Source organism: Haliotis rubra, unplaced genomic scaffold (genome assembly GCF_003918875.1).
Source record: "Haliotis rubra isolate DU_JTF1 unplaced genomic scaffold, ASM391887v1 Scf574, whole genome shotgun sequence".
NCBI classification, from domain to species: Eukaryota; Metazoa; Mollusca; class Gastropoda; order Lepetellida; family Haliotidae; genus Haliotis; species Haliotis rubra.
In genome coordinates, this window is record NW_025767273.1 from 403952 (window position 1) to 430046 (window position 26095).

Consider the following 26095-nt stretch of genomic DNA (forward strand, 5'->3'; position numbering starts at 1 on the left):
ATGGCTTGGTATCTGCAAAGGTGTCAGGTTATGGTTAAAAGGGTTAGGGTATCCAGAAGTGTATGATTATCAGATAACTTGGTATATTTCACAAAAGTATCCTTTACAGGAATCACGCAGATGGAAGTCACCCCTTTCTGATGCTGTGTACTGTGATACTCCCCATCTCATTTGTAACAGATTCCTTCTGAAGGATGTGCAGAAGCTATCATCATAGTTTGTGTTGGAGAACAATGGTTTCCACAGATGTTGTGAATCACAGAGAATTATATGTTATATGTACAGAAAACCATTTCCAACAAATATGAACTGTGTTCATTCTATATTACTAGTAGTGACAGACAGAAAGTGGGAATTCCTAGATGCAATAATGCTGCAGTCTAAGATGGACAGAGAAAATGTACTGCCACATGACTTTGAGACACTGTACATGACTACTATTTACAAAAGAATACCAACCTCTTGTTTGACTTCACTGGCTACACAGTCGATACACCAGTTATCACATTAGTACCGGTATTGACAATACATGCGATACAAAATACTTTATTGCACATGCCCTTGTAAAAAATAAGTTATATCAAAGATGGATGGAACTGATGAGCGTGAGGACTGGTCATTCATTACAGTGGTGGAGGAAGGTGGATTGGTCTCAGGACTGCTTCATATTTACAGTTATGACCCTTTGAGACCCATTTCAGGTAACTATTTTTTTATAACGCCCTCCATTTCTCCATAATAAAATATGAGTCTTTGTGTAGAGTTCAACTTTACATTTATTTAATTTAAAAAAAATAAGAACTGGGTCTTTATACCCCTACACTCCATGAAAGTTGTCATCAATCCTCCCCAGACTCGCTCCTCACCCAAGACAGATCTCCAAACCAACTGTCTGACCATGCCTTCTTTGCCAGCCCTCAACTGTGGAACTCTCTTCCAACGGAAATCAGAAACACTTCTGTTCACTGCTGCCTTTCTGTAAAACCTATATGAACTATTCCTTCCCCAATGTTGTCGCATCGCCACTGAGCATCTCTACAGTGGATATTAGGTGCTTTATAAATATATTATTATTATTGTTATTATTATTAACACCTATTGCTGTCATTTGTATCATGACCTCAACCCACCAATCTCCCCTGTACCAAATGACCAGTTCCAAACAAGGGCATTCCGTCCATCACCCAATCTGTCATTTCCATCATCATCATCATCAGCTATCAGGTATCAGGTATCAGGTATCAGGTATCTACCCACAAGGAATCATTGATATTGTGTGACTGACGTACCTCTGCCTTCTTCACTAGATCAGCAATGACTATTCACAGATAGTACTGTCATCCATATTTTAGCCAGGAGCATAGTTTTTACAAAAAATAATACATGTACACAAATTGTCCCAAGCTGCAGCCCTTGCCTCAGAAGTCTTAATTATATCTATTCATATGAAAATAATACAGACATAAGTGGCACTATGGGCAGTGTCAAACAATCAGAATATGTAAGTAGAGATCAGTCAAATGAAAAATATGGTCCCTTGTGTTAACCTTAAATTTTGTTCGAACATATTTCGCCACACCTGTTCAAAATAGAAAATACCCTCTGCTTATAAGTCCATATTATTCCCAGTGTCATATTGTTACTACATATTGTTGACTAATCATGTATTATTTGAAAATGGCATATTTATCATGTTGATGTTTCAATTCATAAAATCTTGGATGCCTTGGCTAAGCCATTTACAATATGATGACAATGGGTAGATTATTGTACATGTGACTTATGCACCAATATTTCCCCACTTGGTTCCCCGACCACCGATGTGGTGGCGTTAATGGTTGATGCTGCTGTAGGTGTGGTTCATCATAGATGTGTGTCTGTAAACACTGTCTGTTCCCGGGTATAGCTGTACGCAGGTCCATTCAGACTTTCTGCATCCTCGTCATACTGCAATACAGAAAACACATATTTATTACTTGCCCTTTGAAGATACAACTGTATAAGTACAATCAGTTGGAACACAGGCAAACTGTAGTGCAAATAGGGTTGCGCAACAAAGAAAAATTACCAGTCTTTCAGTATGCGAGCGAAGCGTTCAAAGGTTGGCAACGTGCTTCTCTTGTTTTGGTTCGAAAAATATTTTTAATATGAAAATAAAATACCACCACCATCAAGTATTAAAAACTCTCAACATTGTTGGGCTTATTCAGTAACATTGTGTGTGGAGATGACAGATCACTGAGAAGATTGCTTAAGGACAATTGATGGCCCGGCATGGAGGTATGTAGAAATCTGGATCAGAAAATCCTGTGATGGAGATCTTGAGTATCGATCAATACCATTGATATAATAAAATCCATCAACTAACTCGGCACAGCTCACAAGCTGGATGCTGAAGACCCATTTCAACCTTGCTCTTCATGAATCTAGTACAGAAGTGATGCTGGTTACAACGATCTTTCACTCTGTATGCGCTGACCTGTGGATACCCTGTGAACTTGAACTCGAAACATTTAGCCTTTGTGGCTTCTTGGACAAGCAGAGCGCCTCCGTGGTGTAGTGGATAGAGTGTCTTCCTGGAGAGCAGAATGTTGCGGGTTCGATCCCCGGCCGCACCATACCAAAAGACGTTAAAATATGGTACTTGTTATTCCCTGCCTAGCGCTCGGCATTAATAGGTAAAACAGGACTGGTCGGCTCGGAGTCAGTATTATGTGTCTGAGTGGGGTATTCATGCTTAACTGTGGCATGGTATCTCAGTGAGCTAGCACTATAAAACCAGCTTAAGTCAGGGCTAGTACAAGCAGCCACACATACACATGCATGCACATTGTCATATGAGCGAAATATTCTTAAGTATGACGTAAACGCCATTTCACCTCACCTCAAACTAGATTTTCGAAGCTCTCTTAGAGCTAAGACAGTCGTAAGTGCCATACTTTAACATTAACTTACGACTATCTTAGCACTAAGAGAGCTTAAAAAATCTAGGGCCTGCCATTTAACTCATACATCAGACTCACCCATCCACTGTCAAAGTTCTTGTCCCAGTAAACATCCTCCTCCTCTTCTGTTTTGGAGGAGTGAGAGAGTTTGTCGAAGGAATACCGCTCGTTTGTAGGATGAAGGAATGCAGGGTTGATGACACCCATGTCTGGGCCCTGGTAAGATGCTACATTCTCGGTACGACTTGGGTTGCGGACTTGAAAGTCCTGAAAACAAACATATAACAACTTAGATATCTTGAAACATCTATACAGCAGACAATATGGTGACTGACATGGAGACCGACTGGATGAAAATATCAGTGTAATAATGTTGGAAATTATCCATAACTTGATCATGCAAATGGGTAGAGTTTCAGAAATACCACAAACTAAGGAATATTAACAATTTTGTTTTTGTTTCAGTAACAAGCAGTTTTAGAAATAATCACAACTAAAGAGTGTAAAATTGTTCTCCTAAAAATTCTTTTTGGAACTAATATAAACATACCGTACATATCATATTCCCTAGAAATATAAATGTATATTTTGGATAAAATTGTCCTTTCCTGGATACCAAGGTGCCAGCACATTGAGACACACTTAGAATAACACCACCAGCTCTATAATCGCTCCTTTATGGCTGAAATAATGCTGATGAAACGTTAAATTTTATATTTGAAAGATTAGTTCGGTAATCAATGGCCATTAGGTAGTTTCAGATCAATCCTGGAGTGAAGGCTAAATGAGTCCTTGCAAAAGAACTTACCGTTAACTTCATTTGTAGTGAATGCATAATGACATAACTTACCGATTCTAAGACGCTGCCATTTGAGGCATCAATGTAGTAGGGTCTTGTTGTCAGTGGTTTCTGAACTCGGCTGTGGAGGGGCGCCCTCTCTCTCACATAAGCCTTCCGACCTCCGAATGACTTCACGCAGATGAAGAGGACGAGGAAGATGAGGAAGAGTCCCAGGAAGACCATGATGATGATGAACCAGATCTCCTGGTAGAACGGTAGCTCTGTCACGACCTTGTCTGTCTGGGCGGGGTCAGGTGGTAGAGTGGTGCCTGAGGTACAAGGTCAAGGACAATGATCAGGCAATGTTGAAGAGACTACATTTCATCATAATGCCCATTTCAGACACTTTAATCCACTGTGATATAGAACCATAACATTAAAATTGAATGGTTGATAAATGTTTTGTCTTCCTCAGTGGGGTATTAGTTGAAAACCCCCCAACAACATTGGTATATATCTTACATATTTCCTCGTGACTTACCAACTCAAGTCAGTGACTTACCAACATGTCGTGACTTACCAACTCAAGTCAGTGACTTACCAACATTTCCTTCAACACGATGGTGACTTACCAACACATCCTACAACATTATGGTGACGTACCAACATTTCCTACAGTACGATGGTGACTTACCAACATTTCCTACAATATGATAGTGACTTACCAACATTTCCTACAACACGATGGTGACTCACCAACATTTCCTACAACAAGATGGTGACTTACCAACATTTCTAGAACACGATGGTGACTTACCAACACGATGGTGACTTACCAACATTTCCTACAACACGATGGTGACTTACCAACATTTCCTACAACACGATGGTGACTTACCAACATTTCCAACAACACGATGGTGACTTACCAACATTTCCAATAGCACTGGGATCAAACACAACTGAGGGAGTCTCAGCCTGTCCTGTCTCAGTCACGGCCTGGACGATGAAATTGATTACTGAAACAGGCCCAGAAACAGTGTCGGTGAGATGAGCAGACGCATATAAATACAATCCTCACACAAGGATACACATGCCCATATAAACTACTGGGGAAAGAAAATATCCACCAATGAAGTTGGCACGGTATTATAGTTATGTTTTGGACCTTACCGTTTCTGGTAATGTTTTGATGTTTGTAATGCTTTGATCAAATTCATTTTCCAAGTATATACTTTCTTTTGTTTGGTAGGTTTTACGTAAAACATTCCTTGATGTGATTCCGATGGATATAAAATATACCAACCTGTGGACAGGTCATTTTCCCCTAGGACATATACAGTCGAGCACTGTTGTGTCGAACTCTGATAACTCGGTTGTCTCGATATAACGTCTCGGTTCCGGCAAAATCCTTCATAATTTATCATTAATCAAGCTCTTTTAACTCGAAATGGATGTCTCGATAATTCGGATATCTCGATATAATTTCATGGTTCCAACAAGCAAAATTACCCTTTTTACTCGATCTTTGCAAAGAACTTCGATATTCACCTACCTTTCATGGGCAAGTATCCTCTAAACTGGGGTTGTTTCCACACGTTTACACTCAATTATTTACAGACCGCCACCATATAGCTGGAATATTGCTGAGTGTGGCGTAAAACTAAACTAACTCACTCAATCCAGTGTTTTGTTAATGATGTGACTCAGGACATGCTTTCCTTGCACATAGCCCCCTGTTTGTGGCAGACCTGGCACAACCTAGATGAGAGCATTGCAACTTGTCTGCCCACCACTTGACTCTGTGACAGTAACCAGCTGGCAATCAGGGTATATATATTTTGTGTACTTATCAAGATGTTACCATGATATACTCGACAATGAATTTGACAGTAACTATTTTGTTCTTTAGCATCTCTTTCGTCATGTGGGGGCTGTTTAGTAGCCTAGGGGTTAAAGTGTTAGCTCATCACACTGAAGACCCGGGTTTGATTCCCCACTTGAGTACAATGTGTGAAGCCCATTTCTGGTGTCCCCCGCTGTGATATTGCTGGAATATTGCTAAAAACGGTGTAAAACCATACTCACTCACTCACTTTTGTCACGTGATCAATGAATGGAGTGGAAACTCCAGTACTCTTTCAACAGATTCCACAACAGAAAAGCTTCTAAAACTTCAGAGTGTGAAATATATATTCTGCAACTTAAGTTGAAGCAATATTCCATACCTTGTTTCTTAGTCTCCCTCTCTACGCCATGGCTAGTGCTGATTCCACGGAACACTACCTTCCCGTCAGTCATTACGATGTATTCCCTTAAGCGACTGTTGAGCTGAAAGCTGCCCGTCCAATCAATGACTGCCTTGGTGTTGTTGGTAGACAGTCTTGGGAAGGCCACATATACTGGTACTGCAACATAATATGAAGGTGAAGATTTGCTAGATAATATTCTTTGCTTAGTTAGCATCATAACAGTGGTTTGGGTTATGCTATAGTTCTCTATAAGACCTTCATTACTTTGGGCTTTTCTCCACCCTAAAGATGGAACACCACTTCCGTACTTTTCAAAGCTCATTCACACTCATTAACATTAGGTGTAAGTTTTAGAATTCTTATATATAAACACGCAAATTACAAATGATTAAGATTTTAAAAAAATGTAAATTGTTAGCAAAGCTCAAGTTGATTGTTAGTAAAAGTTTCATATAACAGACAAGAAATGATTCCAATCCCCACGCTACAGGCACCTGCACGCAACTTATTTTTCATGGCATCCATTTTCTCTTTACAATTTCTTCATAACGTGTTCACTACTGTTTTGCAGCAGTCATATGACATATGCATATGTGTGTTAGTTGTTTGATGCTGCGATCAGCAATTTCTGCAGTACGGCAGCTGTCTGTAAATAACTGAGTCTGGACCAGACAATCCAGTGATCAACATTATGAGCATCGATTTTACATATTCTATAAAGGTTGGAATCACCAAATGTCATCAGTAACATTCTGGCTAAGTTGACGCCACTGTCACTCCTTTTTAAATATACACACAAGAGCCACTTTAACAGGACTGGTTAAATTCCTTGATTCCAATACTGCCACCTACTTGCTGGCTCTGTGATGGTGGACACCCACTGAGGGAAGTCCACCCCTCCTGCTTCATTCTCAGCCTGTATCTGGTACTCGTAGTTTGTGTAGGGTGAGAGGTCACGGGAAGAAGCAAACAGGTCAAGGCCAGCGTACACCTCCTGGACATCCCCTGTCCTACAGGTCTGGTCGAACGGTTGGTCAGTTGGGGGACATGCTGTACGCTGATACAACAGGTATCTGAAACATCAACAATCTCCCATGACAAGACAGTAAAACAGAGTATTGCTTGGCATGTAGACTAACACTTAATCTCTGAATATATATAATTTTGATCGTTACAATAAACCCATTTAAATTGAAAAGGAGCCCCAGTGAGATGGGAGATTCCTGGACCTGATGGAAATCTGGAAAATAATGTGGTTCAGGGACTGTGAGACAGACTATTTGCTATGTAATGCAATTAGGTGCCATACTCTGAGAGTATGGGTTCGAATCCTGGATGGGACTCTACTCAACATAAGTACAAGAATCTGTACTTTACTGAGGAAGTGTAATCCCAAATATAATATAAGTTGTTCACTGGTCACGAGGGGGGCATAGGTTGATGTATCCTCGATGTTTGTTAATGTTATGTTAACAACCTTATTGTTAATTTTGAATTGTTTGAAGCATGGGTACAAATCCTTTTGTAGTCATCGCTAGATTTTGCTGACAAGAAAAACAGATTTAGAGTTATCTCCCTTCCATTGATTTGCATTTCGCAAAACATCGGTAATTTGCGTACATCATACGCGATTCAATGTTATTCGAGATAAAGAATTACTACCACGAAGTACCAAATGAGTTTCCATTGACAGCCGGGTACATTGAAAATAATAGAAGAGTGCTCAGCCAATCAGAAAGCGACATTTAGGTGTGAGGTAAGATAACATATGTTACATGTCATATGTTGTCATGTCAAGGGAAGTAATTCTTCCCGATGACTCCTACTGGTCATAGTGCTTGTATATATAATTCCTTCTATATAACTGAATAGAGTTGCCTAATTTAATGTTGTAGTTAAGTCTTTTACTTCACACAAATCCACTAGCACAAGACTATTAAATTGTTATGTTAGTTCCCCAGTGTCCAGTAGCTTTTGAGAACTTTTGAAATCTGAAACAGTTTTTCATGTTTAAAACTTTGTTTCAAACTGAAATTGAATATAACTGACCATGCTGATAGGAAATGTAGACCTAGTATATATTTCTGTTTTGTTCAGGCATGACAAGCTATACTCTCAGGACTAGTGAAACTGGTAGATGTAACATTGTCATCAGTGTTAACAATAAATAACTTTGATCTGTATCTAAGAGTGTATTCCAGATGTTAGCATCTTACAAAAACATTGTGAGGTTTCTTTTCATCTACCATAAAATTAACTTTGAGATTAGGTCACAGCATTTGAATTCAGAATCCAAGCATTATGTCGTCTGCCCTGGTGAGGTAATGGTCTAAGGGAGATAACTCCTAATTGGTTATGCATACCCTTGGGTAAAAGGGGGATAACTCTGGAGTTTTTCCATTATGGCGTTCATGTATGTGCCCATTTTCAAAAATGAAGATTTAATTTCCTGATTCTTCATCCTTTATACAACACCAGACAAACATAGGCCGCCCCTCCTACAGTTCTGATAGTGCTCACCTCTGTATATGTCCGTTTGGCTTCTGGGGTGGCTCCCAGTTGAGAGTCACACTGGTGCTTGTTTTCCCAGCCACTACCACCGGGGCCAGTCCACTAGGCTTAGCCGTTGTTGTCATGACCTTGATCCCTGCACTGTCTGTGCAGCCGCCACTTGTACAAGCACGCACCTGCACCAGGTAGGTCGTGAAAGGTGACAATGGTCGAGCATTTCCAGCCGTCTGCTGTAGAGTCACTCCTGATGATTCCTGAACAAAGGAAATTAATTTCGTGAAATTTTCATATTTACAAACCTGTGAAGATCTGGATAAGAATCTTCAGCAACCCAAGTGACTAACAGGATTGGCTGATGAGGCTTGCTGACTTGGTTGACACATGTCATTATATCCCATTTGCGTAGATTGATGCTCATGACTGTGATCAATGAATTTTCTGGTCTAGACTTGATTATTTACAGAATGCCGCCACATGGCTTGAATATTGCCGAGTTCGGCTTTACACACCAAACAAACATATTCTCCAAATGCTGAGGCTTTTGAAAACTGTAGATTTGCATACAACACACAGCACAATAGATAAAAGAAATTCAGCAGCTATTTCAAATTTGTTTAGTCTTTTCACGTCTCTCAAACCCACTGTTAAACAAAGCAACTAAGTTTGATGTTCAAAAATTATCTGCCAGAAAATTCCTGAGACAAAACCTATCTTAGTTATCCACTGCTCAAGATAAGTGGGGGTCAAATATTGGGCCAAATGTCTTCCACTCTGGTGGTCTTGAAAAATATCTTGAATTAGAGAAGTCTCATGGATATAAATAACTAATATCAGTTAAGAAAAATGAAGTGGAAAAAATCACCTTGCTGATAAACATCCTACTGGAATACATATGTAATTTTCTGAATAAAATTGATATTTTATACTTATCCTGACTTATTGCTTGCCTCCTTCTCCTTGCTAATGATAGTGTAACACTTGAATCCCCCTTTTGAAGCTCCCTTAAAAAAAAGCGGACGTAAAATCACTCACCCAGTGTCACCTCCCATACGCAGTTTTGGCGGGAAAATAGCGCCACCCAACCGCCATGTCTTCACTCTCTCCGTATGTTCAAGCCCGACACCCGGATTTACTGGGAAATCCAGAGTGCCTTGAGGGGAGGTTGGGAGGGTTCACCTCATGAGTCAGGATAAGTATAAAATATCAATTTTATTCAGAAAATTCAAATATTTTTGCTTATCCTGACTCATGCTTATTGCTTGTAGAATCCAACAGAGTCGGTGGTGGGTCAAGCCACTTCTGGATTCCTAGCTGATGATTTACGTCCTGCATACCCCCCATGGGAACTTCTGATGGCACTGCTGCTGCTGCTGATCCTTTCTTCCAGCTTCCTCTGATGAGTCTGGGGGGACCACAACTTGTCAGACCTGCTGGAAGCATCTTCTGCTGACATTATGTGTGGATTTATGCAACTCCATCTCTTGATGCTCGCATCAAGTGGAGAAGCGACCCTTCTTCATGTATGAGTAAGTCCTTTACAAGTACAGGGTCTGTCACTCATGCTGGTCTGTCCTAGACTAGGTGCATGGACTCTAAAGCTCTAGCTCTCCAGAGGGTTTGGCTTTTGCAAGTCACGTGATAAAAGGGTGAGATCCTCCTCAGCGCCTTTGTGGAACCGTCAGTTGTTGTGCTACAACAAGAGGCCCAAACTGGTGAATGCCGGAGAAGTCCTCGGTAGCGACGTCTCTGAAGTAGTGGTTGGCAAACACCCTCAGGCTTCCAAAAGCAGCCCTCCATTATCGTCAAGATGGAGCAGTTTCCATGCAGAGCGAGTGTTGACACCAGAGCTCTGGACTTAATGAGAGTTGGAGGCTCGTGGAGGCTCAAGTCTTGCTGCTTTGTAGGCCCTTAAGATGACGGTTCTCATCCAGATTGATATGAAAAGACGCATTGAGACATCTGTGTCTTAGACCTTTGTAGGTAGACTTTCAATGCTCTGACTGGGCATAAGGATAGGTCCTGGATATCCTGTAGCCCAAGGACTGTCGATGGTGCTGGGATGTGGAACTGTCTGTCCGGTTGACCTGGCAGTTGGTTCTTTGCTATGAAGTCCCATCTCAATCCCAGATGTACGATGTTGCGATGCGCATCAAATCGTGTTCGTTCGAAGTCCAGAGCATGTATTTCTGACATCCGTGCTGCTGTTGCCGAGGCGATCAGGAAGAGAGTTTTCTGTGTTAGAAAACTCGTTGGATGTCCTTTCTAGTGGTTCATAAGCGTCACTGGTGAGATGCTGCAAGACTACGTTGTGATCCCAAACAGGCGCTTTAAACTTCTTTGTTGGTCTTCCAACTTGAAGGAGCGTATTTGGGCCAGTATCTCTGGTACTTTAGTCAGCTTAACCCCCGTATTTATCTCGATAACTGTGCTGAGGACCGCTAGGTATGTAGAGAGTGTTGAACCTTTTAACCGCCTCGTTTGTCTTAGATGACAAAGGTATTCCGCCACTTGAGGATGTGTTGCCTTCATCGCTGTGAAGCCCTTCCTCAGTGCATGTCTCTCAAAACTCTACCACTTGTCATCGTACAAGTTGCAGGCAGATCTGCGTAAAGCTAGTGTGACTGCTTTCGCTGCTGTGGCGGAGTATCCTCTTTTCGTCAAGCAAGTCTTGATACACTCCATGCGTGTAGCTGGAACACTGTGGGGTTCCCGTGTGCTTGCTTGGTGTGCGGATGTATCAGTAGGTTCGGCCACTCTGGGAGTTGCAGTTTTGGACTTCCGAGTTCTTGTATGAGAATAGGAAACCACATTCTCCCTCGTCTGCTTGATTTTCTGCCACACCTGCGGTATTAGAGCTGGAGGTGGAAACGCGTATGCGTTTAGTCCTTCCCAGGAGATGCTTAGAGCATCTGTTGCCCATGCTTGTGGATCAGGAATAGGAGAGATGAATGTTGGTAGCTGTTTGTTGAACTTTGTTGCAAACAGGTCTATTAGCGGAAATCTTATCGTCTGTATGATGCATCTGAAGGCTTCTGGATGTAGCATCCATTCCGTCAGGGATGGTTGTGTTGGACGAGATAGGGCGTCTGCTATCACATTCTTGGCTCCGGGAATGTGGCATGCTCTTATGTAGATGTTCAGGTCGTCTATTATGCTGAACAGATGAAAGCTGAGGCCTAGAAGATTTCTTGACCTTGTTGATCCTTGTTTGTTGATGTAGAATGCCACTGTGGAGTTGTCCATGTGGATCATCAGTTGTGCGTTCCTTAGTATGCTGGACCAGTGTAGTAAGGTGTTTACTACTGCTTTCATCTCGAGCATGTTGATATGCAGACTGCTCCTGACTCGACCATTTCTCTACTGCCACTTCATTGTCGAGGTGAGCTCCCCAGCCTCGAAGTGATGCATTTACGTAGAGATGAATGTTGCACTCCGTTTCTGATAAATAGGTTTCTCCGCAAACATTTGACTTCCAAGTCCACCCTAGAAGATATGGTTTCAATCCGTCCGGTAGTCCGAAGGAGTCCAGACTGTTGAGATGGGCATTCACGAACACTTGTAGTGGGCGCAATTGTAGTCTTCCTCTGCGAGTCATGTCTTGTGCTGACGTGAGAAGACCGAGTAGGCTCTGCCAACTTTGTAGTGGTAACAGAGAGAGTAGTGCTTGAGATACGATGGCTTGTATCTAGACCCAACGATCCTCTGAGACGACCATGTGATTCTGTGGTGAGATGAAACATTTTCCCAGAAATCTGCTCATGTTCTACGTTGTAAGTAAGTAGACAGTGGAACCCTTGCCATGTCCGTAATGGAAGCGAAGCAATATCCGGATCTGGGACTGCCATCGTTGTGAAGTGTATATATAGTAGACTGGCTGCCGCGAGCAGAATTCATCAAACGTATGTTGCTGCAATTCGCCGGATAAACAGTCTTCAATCTGCTGCCAGGGAAAGTCCCTAAAACCCGTGAAGACAGTCAAATCATGCTGTACCCTGCTAACTGGACTATAAATGGAGCCCTCCTCCCACGTTGAAAAGTTGTTTACAACTGTAGACGACTTCCTGACACGTGAACGAGGTCCTACTTCTGCTTCTCTCATGGACCAATCAAAATGCAGCATTTTGATTTCTCTCAGATTCCTGCAATGTGACGTCACCGGTGTTGCAGGAAAAAGATCCTTGTAGAATCTTGTGCAGTCGTTGATTTCTTCATCAACAATCGGCCTTGTCCATAACCTCCCGGAGTTACACGAGTGAACACGTGTATAGAGGGCTGAATGGCAAACGGCGAAGGATTTCGCCGCGTAATTCCGATGTAGGTAGACTGTCTCCCAGGCTGCTGTGACTGCTATTTCGTTCCTGAAGATAATGCAGTCGTCATCTTATACAGATGATCAGCTGAAATTCAATACTTGCTTAACGCTGTTACTTGTAGACTGTATTCATCGGTCTCAATGAAGCGCCATAAAATACCCCCTTTGTGTTGAATACACAAAGATTCTTGTAGAGTTGATACTTGCAGCTTCAGTGTAAGTTCTACAACGGGAGTCGTTGATGATCTTGTAGTTCACATCAATCTCTGGAGCCTTCATGAAGGGTTCCATGTGAAGTAGCGGGAATTCCCTGGCTTGGACGTCGGGGATATGTTGACTGTGGAACTTCATAGCCTTACCAAGGCTGCGCTGAGATTCTCCGCTATTATCTATCAAGTCGTTAGCTCTGAACCATGACAACGTGACTGCCTGAAGATCTGCATGCAGGTGAATGATCTCTATATGGACATGAGTCCCTCCTGGATTCTTAAGATGCATCTCTAACCTTCGTGAAGGTGTAGGTTCTCAGTCCCGAGGAGTGCTTGTGTGCAGTTAATCCCAATACCATCTTCTGATGTAGACATATCTTGTTCTGAAGATCCTCAACGATGTGAATCCCTTCCTGGAGATCAGCCTGAAGACCTCCCTGACGACGACCTGAACCTTGGTGATGAATCTCGGACAAGACTCTTCCCCTCTTGACCCCTTGAGGCTCACAACCTCTGTCTGAGCGTGAAGTGGGATGGTCCGAAGATTATTTCCTCCGTGATGAAAGTTTCTTGACCTTCCGTACATCTCTGCATCCCTCATTGTTGAAGTTGTTCAGATCTCTGGAAACTGCAGGTGATGACCGTCAAGTGCGTGATCCTTCACGCAGACTTCCTTCTTCATGCAGGTTACTTCCCGCAGGCTTCTTCTTTCACGCAGGTTTCCACTCTGCGTGGAGACCTGCGTCATGATCTGCCTGGCAACCTGCTGTGTAGAGATCTGCATGGAGACCTTCATGGAGACCTGCGTGGAGACGTAGACATTCTTGAAGACCTTCCTGAAGACCTGCGCGCAGGTGAGCGGCTCTGATGAGGGTTGGAGTCTTGAGATGAATCTCTGCGCCTTCGTGAAGGTGTAGACTCTCTTCTCAGTGATGTGGAGCTCCTGCGTGCAGATTCCTGATGACTGTCGGCATCTGAGGTGAAGGAAGATCTGCGTTGATTCGGTGAACGTCTGCTTCTTCTCCTACGTGAAGGTTCCTCAGGGACATCTACTGCAGGCTCCTTGTTGGTAGCTGCCAGGCTCATGAAGTCGCCGTAGACGAACGTCGAGTGCGGGATTCGTCATGCAGGGTTGTTCCTTCATGCAGGCTGCTGACTTCAACGGGACGTGATGTGCAGACTGGCTGTCCTTCATGCAGGCTCGTCGTTGATGGGGTCTTCGTAGCAGCCCTCTCCTGCGCGAACCGTCGTTCCATCAGGTCCAACATCTGCTGGGTGAACTGCTGCATGAAGATGCCGGGTTGAAATTCTGCGATGACTGCTGCTGCAGGGATGACGCATCTGAGAGTGATGAGGCTTCCTCCAAGGACCGCTACACCTCTCTGGACCCCGATGTCTGCGTCGATAGATCATCTGACTGCGTTGAGATGACTGCTGCCGTCACAGTAGAAGATGCCCTCGTCTTCTTCTTAGCTGTGATCTCAGGGATGAGGATGGGAGGCTCATCGTAGACATCTACTTCCTCAGGAGGGACGATCTCTGCAGAGAAGGACCTCGTCTTCTGCGTTGCCCCATGGGAAGACTTGACGAAGTCTTAACTACAGATGACTTCTTCCTCTGGGAAGACGATGCCCTGGTTTTCTTAGACTGCGATGAGGAATTCTCAGATGTAGATGACCTCTTCCTGGAGCCAGCGCTGCCGTCTATCACAGCAACATCCTCCGCAGACGCCCCCGGTAGATCACTGGAATGGTGTATCTCCATCAGACACCAACAGACGGTTCTCAGCAGACTCAGCCGGTTTAGACATGACTTGCAACTGCCGTCTGGACTTGTCCTTTGCATACGTCTAAGCAGAGAATATAAATAATTGTTAAATTCAAAATCAGACAGGTGCTGACAAATTTGACAGCGAAAGCTGGAAAAGCACGTAGAAGTGCAATTAGGACATAGTTCGTGCGGATCAGCAGCAGACAACCTGTACCTGCAAAAATGCAAGTTTTCATCAAATATAAACAATCTGAACAATCACGTAAAAACGTGAATAAACAGACAAATTTGACAAAATATTTCAAACCATATTGTAGATAAATGCTTCCTAAAGCCTTATAAGCTAATTTAGTAATCAGGCCTAAATTAGAAAAGGATATAGTGCCGTGTTGGGGACCCAGGCGCTCTCTCAACCGACCACTCGGGCGAAGAAGGAGAGAGTGAAGACATGGCGGTTGGGTGGAGCTGTTTTCCCGCCAAAACTGCGTAAGGGAGGTGACACTGGGTGAGTGATTTTACGTCCGCTTTTTTTAAGGGAGCTTCAAAAGTGGGATTCAAGTGTTCCACTATCATTCACAAGGAGAAGGAGACAAGCAATAAGCATGAGTCAGGATAAGGAAAAATAAATTATATTGTCTCAAATAATCAGAAAAAGATGTCACTGTTTATGAAATGACCATAAACCAAGAATGTGCTAATTCTAAGCATTATTAGAGAATGAGGCTGTAGCTTAAGAAGTCTACCTACCACAGTACGATTAACCAGAATGCTGTACTCCCGGATGTCTCCATTAGGCTGCAGTGGTACTGTTATGGTGACTGTGATTGTGGTTGCTGTGGTGCCCTGCAACAGAGACATGAGTAATTAGTCAGTATTGAAGTTCATGATAATCATAACCATGACAGCCTTAAACAATATCATGTTAAAGAAAACAACATCATTCAAAACATAATTTCATTTGAAAAAGTTATTCAACTTTTTTATTAAATGTTATTGGGTGAGATTGAATAGTTTCACAAATGCAAAATGAATATTTTATTTCAAATTTATTTACACATGGCATCAATATTTAATGATGTGTGTGTGCTTATGTATGTGTGTGTATGTGTGTGTGTGTAGGTGTATGAATGTGTGTTTGTGCATGTGTGTCTGTATGTTTTCACTAGTATTACTGCCTCCTAGCTTGCTACTGTCATTTTCGAAATGATGACTGCTTTTCCAAGGAACAACTTTTGTGTCAGTGCATGGGTCACAGAGCCATGTCACTTCAGGTATTTTTCATTATTTTTGTTTTGTTTTTGACAAGGTGTAGAATATATACATTTGGGTCACAAATGAAAAATATGCATCAATCGGGTTACCTAAAATACAAGTGTTTCTTTATGGCCTTTGCGTAATTTCTCCCTACATTTTCATTAAATGCATTAAACTTAATTCAACAGGGAATAATTCCTGGCAGGGATCAGTGAACATGAACACTATATGACTGCTACCTATTTTGTACTCATACCAACACTTCTATATCTATGTACACTGGTACTCACATCTACTGTAGGAGGAGCCACAAAGGTGGGCGGGGCTTCCTTGGTGACAACGAGTGCCCACATGCTACCAGCCCCGCCCACACTGTTGAAGGAGGTGACCCTGTACTGGTAGGAGGCGAATGGCTTCAACTGTGGGTCGGAGTCAGTCATCCGGAGCTCTGTGTTGTTGTATACAGATACAATGTTCCCGTACACCGTGCCTAGAAAGATCACATGTGAGACATTGTTAGGTCTGGTATGTTAAACAAGTCTGGTCTAGTATGTGGAATATATACTGGGACACAACTTTTAAAGTGATCAAAACGTTAGTAAATAGGAATTTTAATTCAATTAGTAATTTCTCCCTAAAACCAGCTCTTGCACTACAATCACTTAAAATAACAAAGGTCTCGTTTATCAGTAACAAATTTTGAATCATTTTAGCCAAATGAGCAATATTTTCTCAATATGAAGTCCAAAAAACTACCAATATATATTTTAAGACAATTATGCCTTTTTATATGTGAAACATTCTTCAAAGTGATTGTAGCACTACAAGTTTTGTAAGTCTGTGTTAACATGGAGGTTACAAGCGTTTTAGCAGTATGACCCCATTTGGGAACAAAGCCCTTTGACCGTCTTGATCCATAAAACATATCATAGTTAACACAGTCTTGGCGCTATATCTGCTTTCTGGATTTTAAGAGTACGATTGTCATTAGTCTGTGTTAATGCACTGGAGTTACAATTGCCTTAGGGGGCGGTGGGGTGGCCTAATGGTTAAAGCGTTCGAAGACCCGGGTTTGATTCCCCACATGGGTACAATGTGTGAAGCCCATCACTGCTGTCCCCCTACCGTGATATTGCTGGAACTTTGCTAAAAGTGGCATAAAACGATACTCTCTCTCTCACTACAACTGCTCTAGCACTATGATCGCTTTGTGGAATCCAGCCAGTGTATGTGAAACATATAATCCAGCTTATTTTATAGGACTGGACACATGTATACATGATATTTCAAGTATTATCAAACTCACCTGCTGGCTCAGTGACAACACGCCGTCTCAGCACTTCGTATCTGGTTATCACTCCATTAGGCTTCGTTGGTGGTGTCCACGTGACTAAGACCCCACTGTGAGCCCTCTGTTCATTAGCCAGTGCAAGCAATGTCGGCGCTGCCTGTTCCTCTGGTAATGCCTCCATCGTCCTGGCAGTCACGCCCCCACTGAGCTCACACCCTCGCTGTGTGCACGCCTCAACCCTGACTGTGTACTCTGTGTAGAAGAGGAGGTTTGGGATTGTGTAGGTCAGCTGACTGGTGCCTCCTTCATACACCTTATCGGTGCCTGTGTAGAGCTTGTAGCTGATAATGTCCCCATTGGGGTTGATTGGGGGCTGCCAGGTGGCTTGGATTGATGATGGGGAGATAGGAAGGAGGGTTGGAGGACTCAGACCTGTTGGTGATGAGGAATATGTCCTTGCTTTTGCAGGTTGACTTTCTACACTTCCCCTTCGGTTCCTTGCAATGACGATATATGTATACTCTGTCCCTGGCTCCAAGCTGTAATCTGTGTAGGTTGTTCGTAAGGCTCCTGTGACAAGACTGTCGGTGAATATAAGCCTGCCTTCTCTTTTGACATCGTATGATGTGATGATTCCATTGGAGTTATTGGGCTGACTCCAGGATACTTCTATTGATGTGGAGCTCATGACTCTCAAGATGGGTGTTTCCATTCCAAGCGGAGGTGCATCATTTGGTCTAGCAGAGACTTCAGTACTTTGAGAACATCCACCACTGGTACAGGCTTTAAGGATGAACTTGTACTCCTGATACGGAGTCAGCTGCCCTATGACAAATTCCTTAGCTAATCCCTGATAAACAGACACTCTGTCCATCAGCAGCTCATAACTGCTGACCTCTCCGTTGGTGATCTGAGGAGTCTGCCATACGGCCCGTAGGGTAGTGGAACCCATTGGTGACAGCTGTGGTGGGAGCACCTGCAATGGAGCTGCTTCTTTGGTCCGGATGATGGTAGCATCACTTGTGGTACATCCTCCTCCGGAACATGCAATGACAGTGTAGGAGTAATATGTATAGGCCTCCAGACCTGTGTCCACATGCGTGAAGGATGTAGCTGCAGGGAAGCTGAGTGGAACGCTGCTGTTTCTCTGGATCTGATAACTCTGCATGACACCATTAGGACTGATCGGTGCAGTCCAGTTCACCTGGAGAGAGTTGACATCATTTTCAACATGGACCACACTAGGTGCAGCCACTCCTTGAGGGGCAGCTTGATCAGTTGACACTGTTTGCCAGGGTGAGTCCACAGACCCCTTGGGAGTTGCTGGTCCTCACCATGTACTGGTACTGGGTGTAGGGTTGGACATCCGAGTCCATATACTGATACTCTGGCTTGTCAGTATCTGTGGTCATGTACACAACTGTTGGGTCACTCAAGGCACGCTTCCTACGGGAAACTGTCGGGGTATTCGTACGTCTCAGGACTTGATAGGATACTATCTTCCCATTTGGATTGGCTGCTGGTTTCCATGATATGAGGACGTTTGTGGAGTTGACGAAGGATTGCGATGGCGGCGGTTGGCTGGCTGGAGCTACTTCGGCTGTGGTGAATGTCTGCTTCTGACCCAGAGTACACCCTACCACAGTGCATGCTTCTAGTTGGACTAGGTACTCGGTGTAAGGGAGGAGTCGACGGAATTCAAACTCTCTGTTCAAGCCCTGGTATATGGCAACATCAGATCCTACTTCATAGATACGGAAGTTGGTGACCACCCCATTGGGTTTGGCTGGCATGTCCCACCTGAGAATGACAGCTTGTCCATTAATGATCTTCTCAACCTGGAAGACGCTTAATCCTGAAGGCGATGTCTGTGCAGTTTTCACTGGTGTTGCTCCGCTTGTTACGCTGCCGGCTTTGTTCACTGCTTGAAGACTTACTTCATAGTCGGTGAAGGGTTGGAGCCCACTGATGGAGGTCAATGTTTTGGTAGCTTCCACTGTCAGAGAGTTGGTTGGGTTCTGGATTGTCGGGTCTCCTGACACACTTTTATACAATATCTTATACATGGTGAGAACACCATTTGGTTTTGAAGGAGGTGTCCATTGAAGAGAGAAGCCATAAGGGCCAATTGTGGAAATAAACGGAGCACTGAGCTCCTCTGGAGGTGCTTCTAATGTTCTGACCCGAGCCCAGTCACTCAGACTCTCGCCCTGTGCGTTGAGAGCCTTTATCCTGTATTCATATATAGTGTATGGTGTTAAATCTGTTCCTGAATGAGTGAACGTTCGAGTGGACCCATCAACCTGGTTAATGAGAATTTCAGTGGGAGTTCCATACTTTCTCTGGTAGATTCTGTACATTGTGATCAGGCCATTTGGATTCCCTGGTTCTTCCCATGAGATCAGGATAGCGTCGGATGACCGGGCAAGCAACAATGGAGGTTTCTGGTTCAAGGGCGGTGCTTCATGTGTTGTGACAATCACACCAGGGCTTGTACCGCACCCATTCTGCACATTCTCTAGACAAGCCTGAAGACGCACTTCATACTCTGTGTATGGTTTAAGGTTGGACACGATGATGGATGTCTGCGTTCCAACACCCTGTTCCACCTCGGTGCTCTGACCAACATTTAGCAACACCCTGTACTGGTCAATGATCCCCTCGGATGATATTACCGGGTCCCACGACACAGAGATCTCATCGGCACCAAGCACCCTCAATCTCTGAGGAGGGGGGATGTTCAGGGGTGTTCTCTGGGGCATGATGACAGCGATGTTGGAGCTGGTTGTTTCGCCAGCGCTGGTGCGAGCCGCCACAGTGTAGGAGTAGACGCCACTTGCTGTCAGGTTGGTGTCTGCGACGCTGAGGTTGTGACCATTGTATATGATGATGACACCAGACAAACCGATGCGGGTGACCTTGTATCCTAGGAGAACTCCATTCAGGGTAGTTGGAGGTTTCCAGTAGAGATGCACTGTTGTAGAGTCTATGATGACAACCTTTGGAGGATCCACACCTGTGACATAAGACATCTTTTTATGATGGTATTTTCTTTAATGAAGGAAAAGCAATAGGTCACTCATATACTCTGTTGTTTCATTTTTCTTTCATTTCCAATATAAGACATATTAACTTCATATCAAACCACAATAATTTGATGGAGAAATTTCATCAAATATCAGCAGAAAGCATTAATTTATTCTTTTGATTGATAGATGTTTTTCCTATACATAAAATTTTAAAATGGCCTGTTAAAATGTCTAAAATATCAGCAGAAAGCATTAATTTATGCTTTTGATTGAAAGATGTTTTTCCTATACATAAAATTTTAAAATGGCCTGTTAAAATGGCCTGTTTTTTATAAAACTGGCAGTAAAAGTGTATACCAAAAGATGTGTGTTAAAAACCTAATACTCAAGTTTTTGTGCAACCCAGTCAATCATAATAACAAATCTGACACATGCATACAATATTTCCTTCATATTTACACAACTTTACGATAAGGCCTGACCAATTTTATTTCTTGTTTTACGGATCTGCCGGTCGTACTTTTTCAAGAATAAGAAAAAAAATAAAAATTAATTTCAATAAAAAAAATAAAATCCTCATGTTTCTATTGGCCAAAAATGTAAACTTGCAATAAAAATTGTTTTGGATTGTTTTTCGCCCCATATACACTTCATGAATTGCCAAAAATAAAATACTTTTAGTATTTACAAGGAATATTACTTTGACTGGTGATTTTTATTTCTTTCTTTTTTTTCCTCCTGCCTTTAGGTTTTCTGAGGACTAAAATCCGTAAAACAAGAAATAAAACTGGTCTGGCCTAACAGGTTACAACATGATTTGTGATGTCATTGACCAAACCTTCTGGAGCTGCCTCCTCTGTTGTCACGGTAACGTTCTGGCTCTGCGTGCATCCCGCCTGGGAACACACCTCTAGGACAGCAGTGTATGCCGTGTATGGCGTCAGATCTGGAGGAAACAAAACCACACTCAGCACGGACAGCTGAATGTCTCAGTATGTATAGACAACTGTTTTGTTAATTCTTTCTTGGTTGATAAAATTGCAGCCACCAATGTATAATTACAATTTCTCTCTCGCAGAGGGTATTCAAGACTCAGCACTGTATATCATTTTCTAAATAGCATCCTTTCTCTGTACCTTTGAGATTTGAGTTCAGTAGTATCCAGATTCAGACTGATTAAAGAATCCACAATATGACAAATGCCTATAAACCTCTTTTTCACATTTTGACATGTAATGTTTACCATTTTAGTCATCAACTTCATGTATTTCAAAGATGATTACCTTTCTCCCTAACACAAATTAATGAAATAGTATTTGCTAGTCAATCATATACTGAGGGGAAAAAATAAGGGATCACATGAAAGCACAAGTGTTCCTTTATTTTTTCCCAGGTTTCTTCACAAGCTATGCGATACAACGCTTGTGAAGAAACCTGGAAAAAAATAAAGGAACACTTGTGCTTTCACATGATCCCGTATTTTTTTCCCTCAGTATATGTCTACATATATGACAAATACCCAATCCCTCTCCATCTCTCTCTGTCTCTCAGACAGTAAAAAACAATATCCTGAAGACTAGAAAAGAAAACTGGTTGCGAGAGTCCCCTTACTTGTGACTGTGAGATCCCTGTCAGTCACAGACTGGTTGTAGCCTCGGTCCAGATCAGGGAAGATAACTCTGTACATGGTGACAACACCGTTTGGTTTGCCTGGAGGTTGCCACTGGATACGCAGAACAGTGGGACCCTCGACTATCATAGTTGGGGGGAGGACGTCCTCAGGGGGAGCTTGGGCTGTAGCCACTTGCACCTGTTAACACGAACACTTGTATATGACCATCTTTGCTTTCACCATGGCTACAAGAATCAAGAGGTCACCCTCTTCAGATAGAGGTATTTGAAAATACAAAATTATAAGGAGTGTTAAAATTAATAATGCTCTAGGTACAATATTTGCTTCACATTAAATATTTGACCAATGTAAATGGAAAGAAGCTGGTAAGCTAACAATTAATAGTTTAATTTGAAAATTGTAGTCATAGTCATAAAAGAAGCATTGCTGAAGAAGCTTTACTGTAGGAAATATTGAACATGCAAATTTCCTGGTGACTTTGGATTAAGAGACATCATTTTTTCTTTGTATATTCCTCATTTGGATAAAGAGGAAATTGTTTTTTGGATAGGCAATTTCTTTATTATTATTATTATTTATTATTATTATATGATATTTATATAGTGCACATATCCAGGCAACTAGTGCTTGCTCAAGGCGATAATATTTTTTTCCCACGCTCATTGGATGTCAATCTCAATGGCACATCGTATTATCAACCTTAACTCCCTGGGGAGTATACAACTCTTGCAGCCACTAGGTGCACCGAGTTATTGTGGCTTTCTCATCCTAACGAGGTACCCATTCACAGCTGGGTGGACTGGGACATATAGTCACAGTATTTTGTCCAAGTTCACTGCACGTTGCTGTACCCGCAACTAGGTGTTTGCACGTATTCATGTGGCCACCATCTGGTCATATACCAACGGATTCGTGGGTTCTTTTCAGTGCACAGGGATGTGTACTGTACACTAGGGGTTGTGACAACACTGAAAGAGTCTGCACACAAAGTTGACTCCAAGGTTTTTACACCCGGTCACAGGTGGGCTCGATCCCGACACCTCAACCTGGCTGGATCACTAGCCTTAGCCAGCTCGCCCACCACCCCCAATAAATGAGATGTTTCAGTAAAGATGCTTACACCATTATCAAGCAAGTGATGTTATCAGTGTTAGCATCTACACCAAAACATAAAATTTATTGCAATAAAGATGTTGTCACTCTAAAAATTGTCCTCTTCATCATACTAGCTTCTAAACAGCACTTAAAGAAGTAATTTGGATACATGAAACATTTCCTAGTAATATCAGCCACTTACGATGTTGCTGTCCGTGCAGCCGGCCTGGGTACAGGCGGAGAGGATGTAGGAATACGTCCTGTATGGAAGCACAGAGTTGTCATCTGTGTACTTCATATCCAGGCCTCGGTACAACTCAATACCGTCCCGCCTCAAGATGTAGCGGCTGATCACACCTGCAAAACAGTTGAATGACGACACTGACGTATGTATTGTCACAAACACGGCCTCATTCCAACAAAAATCTTAGTGCTACGACTATCATACGTCGACGTTGAAGTATGGGAGTTATGATCACCTTAGCGCTACGACTATCATACGTCGATGTTGAAGTATGGGAGTTATGATCACCTTAGTGCTACGACTATCATAAGTCGATGTTGAAGTATGGGAGTTATGATCACCTTAGTGCTACGACTATCATAAGTCGATGTTGAAGTATGGGAGTTATGATCACCTTAGTGCTACGACTATCATAAGTCGATGTTGAAGTATGGGAGTTATGATCACCTTAGTGCTACGACTATCATAAGTCGATGTTGAAGTATGGGAGTTATGATCACCTTAGTGCTACGACTATCATAAGTCGATGTTGAAGTATGGGAGTTATGATCACCTTAGTGCTACGACTATCATAAGTCGATGTTGAAGTATGGGAGTTATGATCACCTTAGTGCTACGACTATCATAAGTCGATGTTGAAGTATGGGAGTTATGATCACCTTAGTGCTACGACTATCATAAGTCGATGTTGAAGTATGGGAGTTATGATCACCTTAGTGCTACGACTATCATAAGTCGATGTTGAAGTATGGAAGTTAAAGAGGAAGTATGGAACAAAAGGTTTAGGTCAGGTAAAATGGATTTTAAAGTCATGTTCAAGATAACTGCACTTATGTAGCAATGTGCATGCATGTGTGTTGTTGCTTGTATCAAGTCTGGATTAATGTAGGTTTTACAGTACTTAATAAGTGACTGACTGAGTTTAGTTTTACTCCGCTTTTAGCAATATTCCAGCAACATCACGGCTGGGGACAACTGAAATGGGCTTCACACATTGTACCCATGTGGGGATTCGAACCTGGGTCTTCAGCGTGACGAGCGGACGCTTTAACCACTAGGCTACCCCACCGCCCCACTTAATAAGTGAACTGAGCGACCATGCCGCAGGTGAACACAGTATAGACTCTGAACCTACTCATCCTTGTTTTATCTCCTTAATTCCTAGTGCCAGAAAGGGTAACAACCAGGGTCCCGTTCCTCAAAACAATCGTAGCGCTACGATGATCGTAACTTCCATACTTTAACATAGACTTACGACTGTCGTTGCGCTACAATCGCTTTGAGGAACGGGGCCCTGAACCAAATTTTGACATCGTTTGGTGTGATGCAGCCAGGGACTGGAACACCCTATGCTCTCTGGGCAGACACCCTGTCCACTAGACCATGAGGGTATAGAGTTCTTGAAAGACATTTGGAAGTTGGACGAACATGAATACATGACACGTGTTACGGATGAAGGAGCAAAATTTATCTCTGAAACGTGTAAAGACCCTAGGGAACAAATTTCAGGGCGAACCTGGATTTGAACCCACAATCTTAGGTTCCTGTCATGCATTAAGGGAATTTAGGAGCCATTAACAAATAGGCGGTGTGTGCCCTCTGGTACAATCTGCTGATCACTGGTGATGATTCAGAAATCTAAATATTTTAACCCAGCAGTGAATGGGTACCTGGTAGGACAAGATGGGGATATGACAATAAACCTTCTCATATCACAGCTACCAACTGAATATAGTTTTCTGAGTGGTACATATTTTTCATTTAAACAAATTCATATTAGAATGACGATCAGAGTCTTCTTGTAAATAGTGACATAGGTTATGGCATTTCAAGAAACGAGTTCCTATTAGTGAATCGTTTGAAAGTTGTTAATCAAATACACGTAAGGTTTCTGTTACTGAATCATTGGAAAGTTGTTAATCAAACAGACAACAGGTTTGTATTTAGCCAAGTTTGGCTACGTGAACTCACCATTAGGTTTTCCTGGACTGTCCCACGTGAGGTAGATGATGTACAGCTGCTCTGGGTTGACCCGCGTGACCGGGGCCTTGACCTCCCCAGGGGCAGCCTGCAGCGTCTGTACACCGACGTAGTTGCTGCTGCTGCTGCCAGCGCTGTTCACCACCGCCACAGAGTACTCATAGTCAGAGTATGGGGAGAGACCAGTGTCTGTGACAAACAACATTGTTAGTAGGTGGACATTGCCATCCTTCACTACAGTGGACGATATCAACATGGGGGTGGAAATTGAAAAACACACTGGCTTATCTCTAGGCAGAAAAATAAATATACCTGAAACGTTTAAAACTATCCCCAACTCGTTCAGATAAATCTCACATATACAATGTTTCACCCTTCCTAAATGTCATTGTGTATTCATACTTTCAGCAATGGAAGCTGTGGCAATTTACACTTGTCACAGGGGTATGCGAAGTAGGTGACCTACACTACCAGTTGTTCCATTTCCATTTTTTGTGGAGGCTGCAGTGGCCAAGTGGGTTAGATATCTCACTTTGTATGCTGATTATTAGGTGGCTCACTCTGAGATTTTGGGTTTGAATCCCAGACAAAACTCAACACCAAAATGGCACTAGAATCTGTACTGAATAAGTGTATAGGTACCAAACACAACATAAGACAAACAGAGATTGAAATACAGTAGCTCATGATGGGTCTAAGGGAGACGCACACTCCGGCACAGCGATGACTTAACATAACATCACTGCCACAGGCTAATTTGCATATCACGTGACCGGACTTTTCTCTTGT

The 26095-nt window shown here is 42.7% G+C and overlaps 1 protein-coding gene across 1 annotated transcript in view; it reads right to left on the minus strand.

Moving 5' to 3' along the window:
• The window catches only part of LOC124254531 (usherin-like), a 133108-nt gene continuing 107013 nt past the window's right edge, over positions 1 to 26095 (minus strand). The window contains 15 exon segments of the mRNA XM_046688345.1: positions 1 to 1947; positions 3024 to 3212; positions 3796 to 4055; positions 4656 to 4745; positions 5955 to 6134; positions 6831 to 7051; positions 8499 to 8743; positions 15528 to 15623; positions 16325 to 16524; positions 17341 to 18643; positions 18645 to 20341; positions 21193 to 21300; positions 21966 to 22164; positions 23285 to 23439; positions 25298 to 25495. Coding sequence (XP_046544301.1) covers positions 1864 to 1947; positions 3024 to 3212; positions 3796 to 4055; positions 4656 to 4745; positions 5955 to 6134; positions 6831 to 7051; positions 8499 to 8743; positions 15528 to 15623; positions 16325 to 16524; positions 17341 to 18643; positions 18645 to 20341; positions 21193 to 21300; positions 21966 to 22164; positions 23285 to 23439; positions 25298 to 25495 — 5225 coding nt within the window. The 3' untranslated portion in view covers positions 1 to 1863.